Consider the following 20114-nt stretch of genomic DNA (forward strand, 5'->3'; position numbering starts at 1 on the left):
TTACTGGTTTCACTATTAGTCTTTTTCTTGGACCATACATTGTACTCTGTGCAGCTGGTCCTGGTTCCAGATCAGTGCTCCAGTGGACCCGGTGTGGCCTGAACCCAGACCAAAGCAATATGACCTGTTAGCTGGAGTAAGCCCAAAGAAGAGGTGCCTGAACCAACCCAATTTAGCTTCCCTGTAACTATGGACCTATCTGCCACTGATTCCTCTACACCTGTATGGAGATGACCCTAATTTACTGAAACAACTCCTCCCGGAAAAGGGGTATTCTGCTGGAAAATGCCTCTTGGAAGCCCTGTCATGAGAGGCAACACATGTGTCTGCTGGATGTCCTGAACATATCGCTGAGCTGTCATTGTCACTTATCCCACCCCCAGGAGTAACCCACCGTCATATGAGATGGCTCCCCAGACCATTACATCAGCAGTGGGAGCAGTGTGATACTCCACAGCAAAGGCAAGATTGAGGTGCTCATCCCTAGATCTCCAGACACAAACATGGCTGTCATCAGTGCCAAAACTTAACCTGCATTCGTCACTGAAGTAGCAGTCCAGTTTTATTGTTCATGACACTACTGTTAACAGAGGCAATGGTAAATGGGTGTCAAAGCCAGTACATGTAATGGGCACTGTGAGACCCAATATCCTTCAGCCAGGTGCCTGGAAATGGTTCTGACAGACACAGGGGCCTGCAACGATGGTGCCACCTGTCTCTGGATGATAGACAACGATGCAGTTAAAAACTGCTTGTCTTTGTCGGATGATCAGATGATCCTCTATACTAGTGGTCTGTGGAAGGCATCCTAAGCCCAGTCACCTTGTGTGCGTGCTCTCACACATTCACTGATCCCAACACTTCCTAACAGCCTGGACAGAAAAGCCTAGGTGGCAACTAATTCATCGATACGACCATCCAGCATCTCGCATTCTGTGCATGTGTGTGTATATATATATATATATATATATATATATATATATATATATATATATATATATATAGGTGCGCCATGTACCTTGGGAAGAGATAGCACCAGGATTCTCTATAGAAACATCGGGTCGTTGCTTTCATTTGGATGTTATATTAACATGTACCACCTACCTAAGCATTGCTGCAGACTATGTACAAACCTTTATGGCCATAGCATTTCCTAATGGCAACAACGTCTTTCAGCAGCATAATGTGTCCTGCCACACAGCGAAAAATTTTCAGAAATAGTTTGCGGAATGTCATGAAAAGTGTAGGGTGCTGATTTGGCACCAAAATCCCCCAAACCTCAATCTAATTGGATGTCAGTGGCATTTTGATTCATGGAGTTCCTACCTCACAACTTGGCTAACATCTTCGTCCCACATACCACAGAAGGACACTAAGAAAGGAACCACCTCAAGGTTGCCAACTCTGCTAGAAGTGTACAAACATATAAAGCCATTGATATAAGGCCTACTTGATGGGCAGAGTCCATAGGCTCCTGGGATGTAACTCCAGCATTCTGATTGTATGGTTTTCTAGTCTATATCTTGTCTGGTAAGGAATCGATTTCATAAGGGACACATTTGGTTCGTTTTATGTTTGTTTATTAAACAATGTCAAGTAATAAAAATAATAATATATACAAATAAAATATAAAATACAATACAAGTTAGTTGTGCTATATAATCTAGGGGATGCATGAAAAAAGACGGATGAGCACTTCATGATATTTAGTATTCATAAAGTGACACATACAACAGTTCTTTGGAAGTGGGGCATTATGTAAAATGTCCGTAAAGGCTCAATTTCCTCTTTGAGATTTTCATTTTGGCACTTTTACAATGTAACAAGATTGCTCGAAAAACTGGATAGAATCTCATAGTCTTTCTGTCTTCATCTAGAAGGTTGGATGCTTAATCTTTGGAAGTGTTCATTACATTCATCATACGGTTATTGGAAGAATACCATGCATGTGCCTTATCCTGGCATGAAAGGCTGGGCTGTATGGTGCATCATACACAGTCCGTAAGCAAGAATCATGTTTCCAGTCAATTCTAGAAAGTGAAAGCTGAACCCTGCAGAATTCTTGCTATTGACAACCAGGCTTCTTTTTCGGCTGAGATAGGTGTTTAACGAGTCCCAGTGTGCTGGATTTGTACAGTCAAAGATATAATGCATTTCTAATGTGTATTACATAAAGAATTGCAAAAGTATCCATTTGTCAAGTATTACGACGCCACATGCTAATCTTCGAGATCCCATGTGTGCTCCAGAAGCTGGTTCACTTCCGCTGCCTTGTTTTGTGCAAGCCTAGGATGCCTAAGAGACAAGCCAGCTTCTCTCTGTTTTATTTCGGAATGGACGTACCCTTAGCTACATCCACATGCTTCTACGATCATATCGGGAATGTCAGTCTTAACGATGTTGTTATTTCTATCAAAATAAAGCATAGACAGAGGACGTCTTTTGGTTGGAACACAACAGGAACTCACTGCAGTCTGGATATTGTTGGCTTTAATGAGATTGAAAACGGTGGTATGGAATGAGGCAGCCATGCCAGGTGCCCCCGCAACATGCATTGGACAGAGGCCCATGCAATAATTTATTTGGTATCCCTCAGGCTTTATAATCCAATCATTCCACCCAATGTCTTTAAATTCTACATAATAGTCTTTCCTGCAGCAAAGGTTAGAATTCTGGTCACATTTCAGACTTCTTTTCGAAGCATGGTGGCTTCGCTCTTGTACTTTGGCTTGGGCTACGAGAAAAGGTTGGTAGGAATCATTGCTATTGACAATGACAGGCATGTTCTCGCATCCGTCACAATCAAGTTCTAGCTTTAAACTTTTATGTCCTTCGTCAAAGAATGTTTGCAGCATTTGCTTCAATGGAAAGGTTTGCCAGCCAGTCCATCTTTGTTCTAGATACTTCTCATGTAATAAAATACGTGTATTTTCAGATGCTTGGACCATGTATAATCTAATAACCTGATTGGCTTGATTTGTTCTGTTGGACTTCAAGTAGACCCAGAGATGAGCTTGTAGAACATGCACATTTTGTTCATTATCTCTAGTAAACTGGAAGGTCAGAGTTGTGCTGGATTTGTTATTGTTTTCTGTAGGAAAAAAAAAGACATTTTAGGTTAATCCATTTGTTATTTTATGGCAACATTTAAAAACTATTCAACATGTGAAAACTTTAGTTTGCATAGTAGGCCTTTAGTGTAGAGGTACTGTATAACCTGATGACTTTTAAATGGGGTTTTTAACTCAACTTAGTTTTAAAAAACTATCTTGCTGGAGATATACAGTCAGAAAACCCCAATTGGAGAAAAAATTACTTTTTTGTTATTACTCAGTTTAAGGTAACTTTTCACAGGATGACTGTTGGGCGCATAGGTGTCAGTTATCTCAAAGACTTATCACTTCTGTGCTTTTTATACTTTCCTGGCTTCCCATACCCTTGTTGTCAGACTCATTTCTGCAGTCAGCGTTTGCGCGCTCACACTGTTCTCTATGAATGTGCATGCGCACTGATTGCAGAGATGAGTCCATTCCATGGACCAAAGTACAAAAAGCTCATCCCTGGACTACTCAGCCCCTGTCCTATAAGGCCATAAACTTAATTTAGGTAAAGGGTTTTGGTTTATTAAGATGAAGCTATGTAATGCGTAATTTTTATCCTCATTAGTAGATTGCCATTAACTTTTCATTCTACTCCTGAAACGCCTTATAGCGCAAACGGTACTTTGTCCATTGGGTGTCACTACTGTTTCTTTGGTAGCATGGAATTAAAGTGTGTTTTACAGTATCAAGAAAAAAAGTTGCAATCTATTCTAATGCATTTGGAAAGGAATTTGCTTTGTTTTATGTCCCTCTAGCTGTACAGTACTGCCTTGCTTTGCTTTCCGTTTTTTATGTTCTGTTCTGTCATAGGAACAGAAAAACGGAAAGCAAAGTGGTAAAGTGAACATACCGGAGCCATATAGTTTGACACTTTGACATTTCATTACCAAACTATTCGCAGACTTTTTTGGATTGCTAATTGGATTTCAGACAGACTAAAGCCTTTAGAGTAGTATTGTAAGAATAGCACTAAGTAAATAGACCTCCAAAGCGCAACCTCATAGTGCAGCTTGACCTGTGCTGTGTTGTGTCTGGATACTTGGTATGTCATTAGTCTGCAGTTCTGTTTGCTACAGTCTCTAGCAGATCAGGTTGACAGGTCATTCTTATACCTTAGATGATTTCGGATGTAATATATTAGAAAACATGGTGTCTTTAATATCTACTGTAGCTAAGCATATGCATATTTAGTATTTACCTAATTGCCAATTGTTTTACACCTCTTTACAATTTATCCTTGTACACTGATAATATTGCATTCCATCATGTACTACACATAGTGGTAATGCAGTTAGCATTCTAATATGACCATTTCTAGTACCATAAGAAGATACCTATAATCCTTATATAGTGGCTGTATGTGAACTATACTATCTTACATGTCATAGCGGTATATGGTGGTAGAAACGACTGGAAAAGTGAGCAAAATGTTAAATATAATAATGACACACATCAAAAAAGTGTAAAACTTTCAAATTACCTGAATCAGCAAAACTGATGATTTCGTAGCTTTGTTGTTCAGTGTCAAAATTTTCACTATTGCTGTCCCAGCTCGGAGACCCAAAAAGACCTTCCATTCTTGGCTTGGTTAAATGCAGCCTGCGCAGAGCGTTGACCACTGCTGCTCTAGGAATGGGGTGTGTGATATTTGGTCTTTCCTTAAGATGTAACTTCTGTAGTATCTGCTGCTTGGCCAGCTCCATCATGGCATCTTTGTCTTGCACCCCACAGGATGGGCATTCAGTTTTCTTAGCTCCCGTCTGGGTAGAGGCTGCCCAAGCTCCTAGGAGGGTAAGCAGGTAAAAACAGATGCCTTCTTTCTGGGTTCTTGATGCCATCACAGATGAGCTCTTGAAAAGCAGAAAAGGAAAGTTGGAAGATGTTGTCTTTTGTGAAGTCTCAAGTCTCTTTCGCCAACTTTCTTCAGCTCTTCCTTAGTTGTGGGTCCTGCACAGCTAGCATCCTGCTTTTATCAGAGATCTGGTCCAGCATTAGCTGTCATGTGTCTATTGAGTCTGGGATTAACTCCAAGACACCCCCTGTCAGTTGATAGGTCAAAGATGCAGATTCAGAGTTCTAGATCTCCAGGTGGATTCGACAGGTTGATCTTGAGGATAGTCACCAGTCCTGACCTGACTTTTCTTTTATAGGGCAATCAATGAGTGACAAATTTAATCTCTTCTGTATTATAAGTTCTTAGGTGCTACTTACAGATGTAGAGATTTGCAGCTCAGATGCAGGGAATGACCCAAGAGTCAGAAACAGGATCTCTTCGATATGTAGTGTAGTAGCGTAGCAGAACAGGTAACGTTAAACACTTTTGAATTCCACTAAGCCTCTCCCTCCTGTTTCACTGCCCTATATACTGCAGCTGGTAATTACACTCTCCTCCTCCTCCCCTTAGTGCTTGAAGCTCTCATAAAGCTTTTGCACATGGTGTTAAATATTATTTTCCTTTTGGCTCAGTAGGTCATTTGGAGAGCACAGCCCTCTCTTATCATGTATTGATTGCTTCACCCCTCCACTTTTATTTACAGTCTCCCTCCTTTTCAAAACCAATAGCCACGTGGAGCACAAGGTGCTTGTCCCGGGGCAAAGATGTGGTATCCAGAGTATGGTTGATGCAACAAGGAAGGATTTCATGCCCGTTGCACACAACAGAGCTGTCAGTCCTGATGACAGCAGGCTTCAGAAGCTCTGATGATGGCACCATGCCTGTGTTTTCAGGTGCAGTAATCTTTCTCATCAGCGCAGTGTTCGTCTGTGCTGTTTGCTGACACATGAATGTTGCTAGGATTATGAAAATTTTGGGAGACGTAAGTCGGGATTTACAATGGCATTTTTGCTGCTGTAGGGTATTACCAACATGCCCAGGTGTGCAGTGTGCAATTTCAACATTCCCATTCACACATTGCATGCATAATCACCAAGCAGCTACAATGTTTAAAGTTTTAACAAACTTTGATACAGAGTATTTTTTAAACATGGCAGAAATGATTTGACTCATGATTGTGCTGAGAAAGGTTTAAAACTTAACTTCTTTTTTTCCATTTCTTTCACATGAATCTCATATAATGGGGACATTGAAGATCACCCAAATAGAAAATTGCACATAATAGAATTGCTAAGACTGTCCTTTTATCAAGCAGGGATAGAAGAGGGTTGCCAACTCCTAATATTCTATAATTCTATAAACTTGGGCTTCACATTTGTGAAAGATCCCAGGTTGGTCTACTCTCCTATCATACATGGAAATGGAAAAGTTGTGAATTGCTCCAGCGTATCCCAATTCTCTCCTTTGGAATGGTGCTTATAATCCACCACTTAGTGTATTGCTGAGACCTATAGGCCTGACTAGGGATGTATATAGAACCTAGGCACAATATCTTCTCATTAATAACTTCTTTTCTGTTTCATCCGGCTTCCCCAAATAGCTTGACCTCGGCTATGTCTGCCCCAATGTACTAGTACTTGCTGATCTAATTGAGTTCCAAACCACATCCATACGCTCCTATGAGGCGCTGCAGGAATAATTTGAGTTTCCACCAAAAACATATTTCATTACTTTTAAATACTGCATTTTGCTATTTCACTTTTCAAGGATATTAAGAGCTAAAAGAAGTTGTTCAGTTCTAAACTTTTGTTGGCATATTTGCAGGATAGTTCATCAATAATGGATCAGCGGGGGCCCATTGCCTGAGGTCCCAGCTGATCAGCTGTTTGTCAGGCCAGTGAGTTTATGCACTGAGCCAATTTGTGCAGTGGCCCAGCCTAGTATTGCAGCCTGTGTCTCCATTTATTTTAATGGGAACTTTACCTGTAATACCAGGTCAGGCCACTGCAGTGAAAACAGAGCTGTCTGCTTCTTGCAGAAATCAGCTCAGTACATGCTGGCCCAGCGAACAGCAGATCAGCTGGGATCCCAGGTGATGGACCCCTGCTGATCTACTCTTGATGACCTTTAACTCCCACACCATTTGAAAGGTTATGTGGAAATCGTTTATATACAGCGAATGTGAACGATTGGACACTTTGTCATTTGAATGAGCCAATGATGTATCTGCCTGTATAAACAGGCTGCCCAAGAGAATAAGCTAACTCTGATATTGTTCGCTTGTTCAAGCGATAATCGTGTGATGTAAATGGACCCTTATTCATCAGGTTTCTGGGTCTTTAAGCCTAGAGGCTTATCTGCGCAATCTATTTTCCTTTCCTAGGGAAGGTTCCCACCACTCCTCCACATCCTAACAGCGGCATATTGCCTGATTGCACGTCACTGGAAGCAAGCCTTCTCTCCTTCAGTTCTGGCCCTATATGCTCAGATCAAAAAGGTTAGAAATGTAAAATATCATCATGACGTATTCAAGCCTGACAAAGTAGATTGCTTTATTGAAATATGGGATTCCTGCCACACTTTTTGAATTACTTGTTGATGATTATCTGTTCAGTCGGATCTGACCTTCGGTCACTCTATGGATCAATGTTCTCGACACGTTTCTGTCTTCCACCGCTTCTTTCAGTTCTGCGATTGATATGTTCATGGTGGCCTTGATTGTATCTAGCCATCTTGCTCTTTGCCGTCCTGATCCTCTCTTTCCAAGCATCAAAACTGTTTCCAGTGAGTTAGCTTGCATCACGTGGCCAAAAAAAGAGAGTCGCTGTTTGATGATCTTGCCCTCTAGTAATATTTTCAGGTTTGACGCGATCCAACTTTACCTTGTTCATTGTCATGGCAGTCCAAGGTATCCGTAGCATTCTCCTCCAGCAACAGAGTTCAAATGCATCAATTTTCCTTCTGTCTGTTTTCCTGAACGTCCAACTTTCGCAACCATACGTCGTTATGGGAAAGACGGTTGCATTGACCAGTCTGGTTTTTGTTGCAATGTTAATATCCTTCCCTTTCTAGATCTTTTCGATTCCTTGCATGGCATTCCTACCAAGTGTAATCCGTATCTTGATCTCAGGTCCAGATTGCCCGTTGCAATTGATTTTGGATCCAAGAAAGATAAAATCTTGGACCGACTCTACTTCTTCACTGTTTTATGTTCACTGTACCGTTGCCTACCGCAGTCATGACTTTCATTTTCTTGCTGTTGAGGTACAGTCCCATGCATTCGTTGGATAAGGTATTCCAGGTCCCTTTCACTTTCCACAAGCAGGGTGGGGTCATCTGCATATCGGAGGTTGTTGACATTTCTGCCACCGATTTTGACTCCGATTCCTAATTCGTCCACATCGCATCGCCTCATGATCGTTTCTGCGTACAGATTGAGAATGACTGGTAATAGAATGTAGCCTTGCTGTACGCCTTTCTCGATTCCAAACCAATTCGTGTTTCCATAAGCTGCGCTGCCTGTTGCTTCTTGGTTGTTGTAAAGCGACTTTATAAGCTGTTCACTATAAATATGAATTACATGTTCGATATGAATTATTCATGAAACATAAAATAACAGCTTGTCTTTACCCTCTTGAGTCATGTCTTGTCACTCAGTAACACTCCCCTCCAATATTTTGATCTGTATGATTGTTCTTTGGTTTCTGTGCCGGAGCAATATGACCTAGAGTTTACTGCTTGAATACACTATGATCACACGCTTTACTTAGTAGAATTTTATTATTTGTAAAGACTCAAAAATCTTACAAAAAATTTTCTTAAAATGTTATTGGTACCAAGGTGGTCAGGAGTCACATTCAAGTCAAATATGTTATATACTCAGCCTTATGCTCCTTTTAGACAAGCCAATTTATTGTTTGAACAAGCAAACAACTCATTTGCTTTCAAACCATGACTGTTTACATGTAACGATAATCGGTTAAATTTCTTTCCATTTCGCTCATTCGCTTGCTCATTTGGTAGTGTTTAAACCAAACGATTAGAAAACGAGACTTAATGATTATTGCTCAGGTGGATAGTAAGTATGTGAAGTATGTGAACCTTTAGGCTTAGCAAATAATTTGAAGGTGAAATTAGAGTCAGGTGTTTTCAATCAACGGGATGACAATCAGGTGTAAGTGGGTGACCTGTTGTATTTTAAGAACAGGGATCAATCAAAATCTAATCTTCATAACGTTTGTGGAAATGTATCATGCCACAAACGAAGATTTCTGAGGACCTCAAAAGAATTGTTGATGCTCATCAAGCTGGAAAAGGTTACAAAACCATCTCCAAAGAGTTTGGAGTCCACCAATACACAGTTATACAGATTATGTGCAAATAGAGGATATATGCAAGTCCATTACCCTCCCGAAGAGTGCTTGACCAACAAAATGTGATTGTTCTCAGTAAGAGAAACCAAGTAATCTTGTAGATATAATATCTTTTAATGGCTAACAAAAATACATGATGTTATAGCGAGCTATCAAACCTACTCAGGGTTCTTCCTCAGGCATAAAAGGGACATGTATATGTATTTATATAAAAGCATCTTCAGATCTGTTCCATTATGCCTTATCGTATCTACAAGATTACTTGGTTTCTCTTACTGAGAACAATCACGTTTTACTCCACTGGCTAACACGGTACTAAACTTCTTTTCGTTTGACCAACAAAGATCACCCCAAGAGCAGGGTGTATACTAGTCTACGAGGTCACAAAGGAACCCAAGGTAACCTCTAAGCAACTACCGTATATACCGGCGTATAAGGCGACGGGGCGTATAAGATGACCCCCCAACTGTCACCTTATACGCCGGTATACAGTGGAGAAAAAAAAAAAAATTCATTACTCACCTGCCCCGGTGTTCTGTCGCGCTCCGGCAGGATGTCGCTCGCTCCGGCAGGCTGTCGCTCGCTCCTCGTCCCCGGCGCAGCATAGCTTTCTGAATGCGGGGCTTGAAATCCCCGCTTCCAGAAAGCTAATACACACGCCGGCAGCCATGACATCATTGAATGGCTGTGATTGGCTAAAGCGCACGTGGCTTCAGCCAATCACACTATTCAATGACATCATTGAATGGGTGTGATTGCTAACACGTGCGCCTTCAGCCAATCACAGCCATTCAATGCTGTCATGGCTGCCGGCGTGTGTATTAGCTTTCTGGAAGCGGGGATTTCAAGCCCCGCATTCAGAAAGCTATGCTGCGCCGGGGACGAGGAGCGAGCGACAGCCTGCCGGAGCGAGCGACATCCTGCCGGAGCGCGACAGAACACCGGGGCAGGTGAGTAATGAATTTTTTTTTTTTACACTTTTTTTTTTTTTGTATTACCGGCGCATAAGACGACCCCCGACTGCAGAGCAGATTTTTCGGGGTTCAAAAGTCGTCTTATACGCCGGTATATACGGTAAATGTATTTCTCACATTACCAAATGCTAACGTCCATCAGTCCACCATTAGGAGGACACTGAACAACAATGGCATTAATGGCAGGATTGCAAGGAGAAAGCTACTGCTCTTCAAAAAGAATGTTGCTGCCTATTTGCTAAAAATCACCTGGACAAGCAAGGTTATTGGAAGAATGTTAGCTTGTGCCACTTTTGCTGCATTTGGGCCAAAACGACTTGCCATCATCGGTGGAATAATCAATTCTAAATTATGCCAGCAAATTCTAAAAGAAAATAACAGGACATTGTGAGCTGAATCTCAAGACAATAACCCAAAGCATGCAAGTAATTCTACAAAAGAATGATGAAGAAGAATAGGGGTAAAGTTTTGAAATGGTCAAGTTAATCCTGCAGAAATGTTGTAGAAGGACCTGAAGTGAGCAGTTCTAACTCTTTGTCGTTCTTCTCCTCCTGAGTGGACTCTGTCACAGTGAGCTGGTACCTTTATTTCCACATCACCCTGGGTACACGTTGCCTGGTTGGACATCAGTGCATTCAATATTTTGGTTTTTGCTCTTTGGTTGTTTGGCCTGCTTGGTTAACATCCATGTCACTGAATGATCAAACAGCTCCCCAGACTAATCAATGTGGACTGGTTCAGAGGGTGGGGGGATTTGGCACAGAGTGAAGTAGAGGCAGGGATGCTCATGGCTAACTGATGCAGACTGACAGTTTTTTCCTTATGACTGAGAGGAAGAGGTGGTGGTGGTACTTGAGGCACGTTATGTTATCCACTCTTCTACCTGTTCTGTGAGCTGCTGATGTAATGCACAGGCAGAACCACTTCTATGGAATGACAGCAAGCTTGCCTAGCCTGCTGCAGAATGTGCAGCTGTTGCTTCAGTGGGAGCCACTTGAAGTGCCAACTTGGCCTACTCTCTACCACTACAGACATGTCTCTTATCTAGAGATGAGCGAGCACCAAAATGCTCGGGTGCTCGTTACTCGGGACGAAATTATCGCGATGCTCGAGGGTTCGTTTCGAATAAAGAACCCCATTGAAGTCAATGGGCGACTCGAGCATTTTTGTATATCGCCGATGCTCGCTAAGGTTTCCATTTGTGAAAATCTGGGCAGTTCAAGAAAGTGATGGGAACGACACAGCAACGGATAGGGCAGGCGAGGGGCTACATGTTGGGCTGCATCTCAAGTCCCCAGGTCCCACTAGTAAGCCACAATAGCGGCGAGAGTGGGCCCCCCCCTCCCAACAACTTTTACTTCTGAAAAGCCCTCATTAGCAATGCATACCTTAGCTAAGCACCACACTACCTCCAACAAAGCACAATCACTGCCTGCATGACACTCCGCTGCCACTTCTCCTGGGTTACATGCTGCCAACCCCCCCCCCCCCCCCCCACGCACGACGCAGTGTCCACAGCGCACACCAAAGTGTCCCTGCGCAACCTTCAGCTGCACTCATGCCACACCACCCTCATGTCTATTTATAAGTGCGTCTGCCATGAGGAGGAACCGCAGGCACACACTGCAGAGGGTTGGCACGGCTAGGCAGCGACCCTCTTTAAAAGGGGCGGGGCGATAGCCCACAATGCTGTACAGAAGCAATGAGAAATATAATCCTGTGCCACCGCCATCAGGAGCTGCACACGTGGGCATAGCAATGGGGAACCTATGTGCCACACACTATTCATTCTGTCAAGGTGTCTGCATGCCCCAGTCAGACCGCGTTTTTTTATAAATAGTCACAGGCAGGTCCAACTCCGCAATGGGAATTCCGTGTGCACCCACAGCATGGGTGGCTCCCTGGAACCCACCGGCTGTACATAAATGTATCCCACTGCAGTGCCCATCACAGCTGAGGTAACGTCCGATTAGATGCAGCTGGGCTTCGGCCCACACTGCATGCCCCAGTCAGACTGGGGTTCTTTAGAAGTAGACACATGCAGTTACAACTCCCTGTGGACCCACAGCATGGGTGGTTCCCTGGAACCCACCGGCGGTACATAAATATATCCCATTGCAGTGCCCAGCACAGCTGATGTAACGTCAGCTTTAATGCAGGTGGGCAAAAAATTAATTGGATTACACTGTAGGCGAGGGCCCCAAAAAATTGGTGTACCAACAGTACTAATGTACGTCAGAAAAATTGCCCATGCCCAACCAAGAGGGCAGGTGAAACCCTGATCTCTGCGCCTCCCCTGCTACCTGGCCCTCGGAACTGCGCCTTCGGCCACTAGCGCTGTCGGATGGGAATTTTACCATCAGTTTGTCCGCCAGGGTCCTGTGGTATAGCATCACTCTCGAACCTCTTTCCTCTTCGGGTATGAGAGTGGAAAGGTTCTCCTTATACCATGGGTCGAGCAGTGTGTACACCCAGTAATCCATAGTGACCAGAATGCGTGTAACGCGAGGGTCACGAGAAAGGCATCCTAACATAAAGTGAGCCATGTGTGCCAGGGTACCTGTACGCAACACATGGCTGTCCTCACTAGGAAGATCACTTTCAGGATTCTCCTCCTCCTCAGGCCATACACGCTGAAAGGATGACAGGCAAGCAGCATGGGTACCCTCAGCATTGGGCCAAGCTGTCTCTTCCCCCTCCTCCTCATCCTCCTCATGCTCCTCCTCCTCCTCAACGCGCTGAGATATAGACAGGAGGGTGCTCTGACTATCCAGCGACATACTGTCTTCCCCCGCCTCTGTTTCCGAGCGCAAAGCGTCTGCCTTTATGCTTTGCAGGGAACTTCTCTAGAGGCATAGCAGAGGAATGGTGACGCTAATGATTGCAGCATCGCCGCTCATCCTCTGGGTAGACTCCTCAAAGTTTCCAAGGACCTGGCAGATGTCTGCCAACCACGCCCACTCTTCTGTAAAGAATTGAGGAGGCTGACTCCCACTGCGCCGCCCATGTTGGAGTTGGTATTCCACTATAGCTCTACGCTGCTCATAGAGCCTGGCCAACATGTGGAGCGTAGAGTTCCACCGTGTGGGCACGTCGCACAGCAGTCGGTGCACTGGCAGATGAAAGCGATGCTGCAGGGTGCGCAGGGTGGCAGCGTCCGTGTGGGACTTGTGGAAATGTGCGCAGAGCCGGCGCACCTTTCCGAGCAGGTCTGACAAGCGTGGGTAGCTTTTCAGAAAGCGCTGAACCACCAAATTAAAGACGTGGGCCAGGCATGGCACGTGCGTGAGGCTGCCGAGCTGCAGAGCAGCCACCAGGTTACGGCCATTGTCACACACGACCATGCCCGGTTGGAGGCTCAGCGGCGCAAGCCAGCGGTCAGTCTGCTCTGTCAGACCCTGCAGCAGTTCGTGGGCCGTGTGCCTCTTCTCTCCTAAGCTGAGTAGTTTCAGCACGGCCTGCTGACGCTTGCCCACCGCTGTGCTGCCACGCCGCGCGACACCGACTGCTGGCGACGTGCTGCTGCTGACACATCTTGATTGCGAGACAGAGGTTGCGTAGGAGGAGGAGGAGGAGGGTGGTTTAGTGGAGGAAGCATACACCGCCGCAGATACCACCACCGAGCTGGGGCCTGCCATTCTGGGGGTGGGAAGGATGTGAGCGGTCCCAGGCTCTGACTCTGTCCCAGCCTTTACTAAATTCACCCAATGTGCCGTCAGGAAGATATAGTGGCCCTGCCCGCCTGTGCTTGTCCACGTGTCCGTTGTTAAGTGGACCTTGCCAGTAACCAAGTTGGTGAGGGCGCGTACAATGTTGCGGGAGATGTGGTCGTGCAGGGCTGGGTCGGCACATCGGGAAAAGTAGTGGCGACTGGGAACTGAGTAGCGCGGGGCCGCCGCCGCCATCATACCTTTGAAAGCCTCCGTTTCCACAACCCTATAAGGCAGCATCTCCAGGCTGATAAATTTGGCTATGTGCACGTTTAACGCTTGAGCGTGCGGGTGCGTGGTGGCGTACTTGCGCTCCAACACTTGCGCTAGCGATGGCTGGACGGTGCGCTGAGAGACATTGGTGGATGGGGCCGAGCACAGCGAAGGTGAGGGTGTGGATGCAGACCAGGAGACGGTAGTGCCTGTGTCCTGAGAGGGGGGTTGGATCTCAGTGGCAGGTTGGGGCACAGGGGGAGAGGCAGCGGTGCAAACCGGAGGCGGTGAACGGCCTTCGTCCCACCTTGTGGGGTGCTTGGCCATCATATGTCTGCGCATGCTGGTGGTGGTGAGGCTGGTGGTGGCTCCCCAGCTGATCTTGGCGCGACAAAGGTTGCACACCACTGTTCGTCGGTCGTCTGCACTCTCAGTGAAAAACTGCCAGACCTTTGAGCACCTCGGCCTCTGCAGGGTGGCATGGCGCGAGGGGGTGCTTTGGGAAACAGTTGGTGGATTATTCGGTTTGGCCCTGCCTCTACTCCTGGCCACCGCACTGCCTCTTCCAACCTGCCCTGCTGCTGCACTTGCCTCCCCCTCTGAAGACCTGTCCTCAGTAGGCGTAGCAAACCAGGTGGGGTCAGTCACCTCATCATCCTGCTGCTCTTCCTCCGAATCCTCTGTGCGCTCCTCCCTCGTACTTACTCCAATTACTACTACCTGAGTGATAGACAACTGTGTCTCATCGTCATCGTCCTCCTCACCCACTGAAAGCTCTTGAAACAGTTGCCGGAAGTCCCCAGCCTCATCTCCCGGACCCCGGGAACTTTCCAAAGGTTGGGCATCGGTCACGACAAACTCCTCCAGTGGGAGAGGATTCGGAACCATTGCTGCCCATTCTGGGCAGGGGCCCGATAACAGTTCCTGGGAGTCTGCCTGCTCCTCAGAATGTGTCATTGTAATGGAGTGAGGAGGCTGGGAGGAAGGAGGAGCAGCAGCCAGAGGATTCAGAGTTGCAGCAGTGGACGGCGCAGAACTCTGGGTGGACGATAGGTTGCTGGATGCACTTTCTGCCATCCACGACAGGACCTGCTCACACTGCTCATTTTTCTAATAAAGGTCTACCGCGTGGACCCATTAATTGTTAGATGAATATAGGGACGCCAGAAACGTGCCTCTCTCCTAATCCCGCAGCAGTCGGCTGCGATACACCTGGATCAGGAGCTCGGCCTGTGCCCACACCCTGACTTGGGCCTCCGCGTCCTCACCCGCGTCCACGTCCTCTAGGCCTCCCCCTACCCCTCAGCATGCTGTATTACCAGTAGTGCAGAAACAGAACGCTGTAATTAAATGTGCCGCTTATTGGCCGGTGGTTGGAGGCTGACTTCCCTTACGGAACGCACAGCAGAGCCAGGAAACAATTTTGCGCACGCCTGTAGTGAGACGTAGGTGCGTATGACTGAGCTAGTGGAATTCACAGCGCAGAAGCAGTCAAGTGGCCAAAGGCCAGTAGTAGGCCTTAAGCATTTTGCTTCTATTTTTTTTTAAATGCTGAGCTGATACAGCAGACAGATACTGTAGGCAGCGTATAATATTATGTATACTGTTTCCCTCTGACGGGATGACAGCGCTGATGTAACAGAGACAGCAGATCCAGGAAACAATTTTGCGCAAGCCTGCTGTAACGCTTAGCTGCGTATTAATTAGGACTACTACCCCCAGCAGATAGATACTGTAGGCAGCGTATAATATTATGTATACTCTTTCCCTCTGGCGGGATGACGGCGATCATGTAACAGAAACAGCAGATCCAGGAAACAATTTTGCGCAAGCCTGCTGTAACGCTTAGCTGCGTATTAATTAGGACTACTACCCCCAGCAGATAGATACTGTAGGCAGCGTATAATATTATGTATACTGTTTCCCTCTGACGGGATGACGGCGCTGATGTAACAGAGACAGCAGATCCAGGAAACAATTTTGCGCAAGCCTGCTGTAACGCTTAGCTGCGTATTAATTAGGACTACTACCCCCAGCAGATAGATACTGTAGGCAGCGTATAATATTATGCATACTCTGTCCCTCTGGCGGGATGACAGCGCTGATGTAACAGAGACAGCAGATCCAGGAAACAATTTTGCGCAAGCCTGCTGTAACGCTTAGCTGCGTATTAATTAGGACTACTACCCCCAGCAGACATGCAGTAAACTGAAGACGGTCACAGGCAGCCCAAATATAGTATTTTTCCCCAATTTTTTGGAAAAAGCCCACTGCCTACATAGCCTGAATATCTCTTTCCCTGCCTCACCAGTACTGGCCCTATACTCTGTACAATGACTGCAGACTGCGGACGCAATGCTCTGCACGGCCGATATACAAGAAAAAAAATTGTGCAACACTGCTCCCAGCAGCCTCAACAGTACTGCACACGGTCAGATGTGGCCCTAAGAAGGACCGTTGGGGTTCTTGAAGCCTAAAATCACTCCTAACACTCTCCCTATAGCAGCTCCAGCATCAGCAGCACTTTCCCTGAGCTATGTCAGAATGCATCTGTGCCGAGCCGCGGGAGGGGCCGATTTATATACTCGGGTGACACCTGATCTTGCCAGCCACTCACTGCAGGGGGGTGGTATAGGGCTTGAACGTCGCAGGGGGAAGTTGTAATGCCTTCCCTGTCTTTCTATTGGCCAGAAAAGCGCGCTAACGTCTCAGAGATTAAAGTGAAAGTAACTCGAACATCGCGTGGTACTCGTCTCGAGTAACGAGCATCCCGAACACGCTAATACTCGAACGAGTATCAAGCTCGGACGAGTACGTTCGCTCATCTCTACTCCTATCCCTTGCTTTCTTCATGTTTCCTTTTTTTAATTAATTAATTAATTAATTTTTGTTTACTTTTTACTGTAGCTTTATGTAAATTTTCAGCTAGTTTGTAGTTTGCAGAAAACCACTCCTAGCTGCGTATGGCTTGCAAATACTTTGTAGTGGCCGGGCTGATGACTTTAGAACAATGTCTAAGGCAGCTGACATACATTGTTTGTTTTGTTGTTTTCCTGTTTGGATTTCTTTTCATTTTATATTAACAAAAAAAACACTGCCAACTAAATAAGTTGCAATCCCTGGGAGGCGCGGTATGTGAGAACAGAAGGCCACAGAGTATAGCTTGTATCTTTGTAAGCTGTCTCTGATTGGCGCAGTGTAATTGAATTTCCCAAACTGCTAGCTGTGTAAGATCTGTAGATGGCTTTGAGCGTCTGATGCCACAACCAACAAACTGAACTATTCCCCATGCCAAATTGTATTTTGTCTGTCTGCTTTGCTACTATATTCGTTGACAGCAGCAGAAATATCCCCTCTCCCAATGTACAGACCACGTTTCGTATGGGCATCTAAACCTGATGCAGCAACTTTCTCTGCTCCCTCTAATACAGGGGTGTCAAACTCATTTTCACTGAGGGCCACATCAGCCTTATGGTTGCCTTCAAAGGGCCGATTCTAATTGTGAATTGTAAGACAGTATAGTAAAAGTGAACCCCACAGTGGCCCGATTGCTAATAAGGTCCCCCATAGTGGCCAGTGGCGCACACTATAGTATATATATATATATATATATATATATATATATATATATATATATATATATATATATATACACACATATATATATATGCGTGCACACACACACGCGCACACACTATTATTTATATATATATATATATATATATATATATATATATACACACAGACGCACACTATTATACACATACACGCACAGACGCACACTAGTATACACGTACATGCGCACAGACGCACACTAGTATACACGTACATGTTCACAGACGCACACTAGTATACACGTACATGCGCACAGACGCACACTAGTATACACGTACATGCGCACAGACGCACACTAGTATACACGTACATGCGCACAGACGCACACTAGTATACACGTACATGCGCACGCACACTAGTATACACGTACATGCACACAGACGCACACTAGTATACACGTACATGCGCACAGACGCACACTAGTATACACGTACATGCGCACAGACAAACACTAGTATACACGTACATGCGCACAAACGCACACTAGTATACACGTACATGCGCACAGACGCACACTAGTATACACGTACATGCGCACAGACGCACACTAGTATACACGTACATGCGCACAAACGCACACTAGTATACACGTACATGCGCACAGACGCACACTAGTATACACGTACATGCGCACAGACGCACACTAGTATACACGTACATGCACACAGACGCACACTAGTATACACGTACATGCGCACAGACAAACACTAGTATACACGTACATGCGCACAAACGCACACTAGTATACACGTACATGCGCACAGACGCACACTAGTATACACGTACATGCGCACAGACGCACACTAGTATACACGTACATGCGCACAAACGCACACTAGTATACACGTACATGCGCACAGTCGCACACTAGTATACACGTACATGCGCACAGACGCACACTAGTATACACGTACATGCGCACAGACGCACACTAGTATACACGTACATGCGCACAGACGCACACTAGTATACACGTACATGCGCACAGACGCACACTAGTATACACGTACATGCGCACAGACGCACACTAGTATACACGTACAGGCACACAGACGCACACTAGTATACACGTACATGCGCACAGACGCACACTAGTATACACGTACAGGCACACAGACGCACACTAGTATACACGTACATGCACACAGACGCACACTAGTATACACGTACATGCGCACAGACACACACTAGTATACACGTACATGCGCACAGACAAACACTAGTATACACGTACATGCGCACAAACGCACACTAGTATACACGTACATGCGCACAGACGCACACTAGTATACACGTACATGCGCACAGACGCACACTAGTATACACGTACATGCGCACAAACGCACACTAGTATACACGTACATGCGCACAGTCGCACACTAGTATACACGTACATGCGCACAGACGCACACTAGTATACACGTACATGCGCACAGACGCACACTAGTATACACGTACATGCGCACAGACGCACACTAGTATACACGTACATGCGCACAGACGCACACTAGTATACACGTACAGGCACACAGACGCACACTAGTATACACGTACATGCGCACAGACGCACACTAGTATACACGTACAGGCACACAGACGCACACTAGTATACACATACATGCACACAGACGCACACTAGTATACACGTACATGCGCACAGACACACACTAGTATACCCACTAATATATATATATATATATATATATATATATATATATATATATATATATATATATATATACACACACAAACACACATATATGCACATAAGGACACCTCTGCATTTTTATACACATTTTTATACTTACCTATATCCAATGTGGTCCCACTGGCAGGTATACCGGCTGCTCTCTTCTTGGGACCCTCCTACATACTTGGGTCCCTGATGTCTCCCCAGGCCTGCAGCCATGAACAGAGTTAGGGCTGGTGAGAGGAGGTCAGCACTGACCAAGCTCTCACTCTGCAGCTGCTCCGCCTCAGCGTCGCTTTCCCTGCTGCAGAGATCATGTTCTCTGCACTTCCCTTCCATCCTCCGCGGCCATTGTCAGGGTGCTATCGGCACTCCTCTATTACTGTCTGCACTAGACAAAACAAGCTGACAGCAGCTTGGAGGTGAGGGAACTTACTGCACAGCCGGAGGGCCACAGAAAATGAGGCAGCGGGCCGGATTCGGCCCGCGGGCCTTGTGTTTGACACCTGTGCTCTAATAGAACCTCGTTTAAGTTCTCTGTTAGCATACAGGCTTTCACACCCAGCAACCATATATCCTCTGTAGAAGATCTGTCGATATTAAG

At 45.6% G+C, this 20114-nt stretch overlaps 1 protein-coding gene across 1 annotated transcript; it reads right to left on the bottom strand.

Moving 5' to 3' along the window:
* Positions 1 to 2345: 2345 nt before the first annotated feature.
* Positions 2346 to 4939, bottom strand: LOC136613207 (inhibin beta B chain-like). The gene is made up of 2 exons (XM_066594033.1): positions 4582 to 4939; positions 2346 to 3091 (listed from the first exon to the last, which is right to left on the bottom strand). Exons 1-2 carry the CDS (start codon positions 4937 to 4939, stop codon positions 2346 to 2348), a joined length of 1104 nt encoding a protein of 367 aa, XP_066450130.1.
* Between the last annotated feature and the right edge of the window lie 15175 nt (positions 4940 to 20114).

This window comes from Eleutherodactylus coqui, chromosome 1, assembly GCF_035609145.1.
Source record: "Eleutherodactylus coqui strain aEleCoq1 chromosome 1, aEleCoq1.hap1, whole genome shotgun sequence".
Classification (NCBI taxonomy): Eukaryota; Metazoa; Chordata; class Amphibia; order Anura; family Eleutherodactylidae; genus Eleutherodactylus; species Eleutherodactylus coqui.

Excerpts from the sequence above, each read along its gene's own strand:
- LOC136613207 (XM_066594033.1), bottom strand. The coding sequence starts at position 4,939 with ATGGCATCAAGAACCCAGAAAGAAGGCATCTGTTTTTACCTGCTTACC. Across the intron at positions 3,092-4,581 it reads CATCAGTTTTGCTGATTCAG|AAAACAATAACAAATCCAGC; the intron begins GTAATTTGAAAG and ends TTTTTCCTACAG.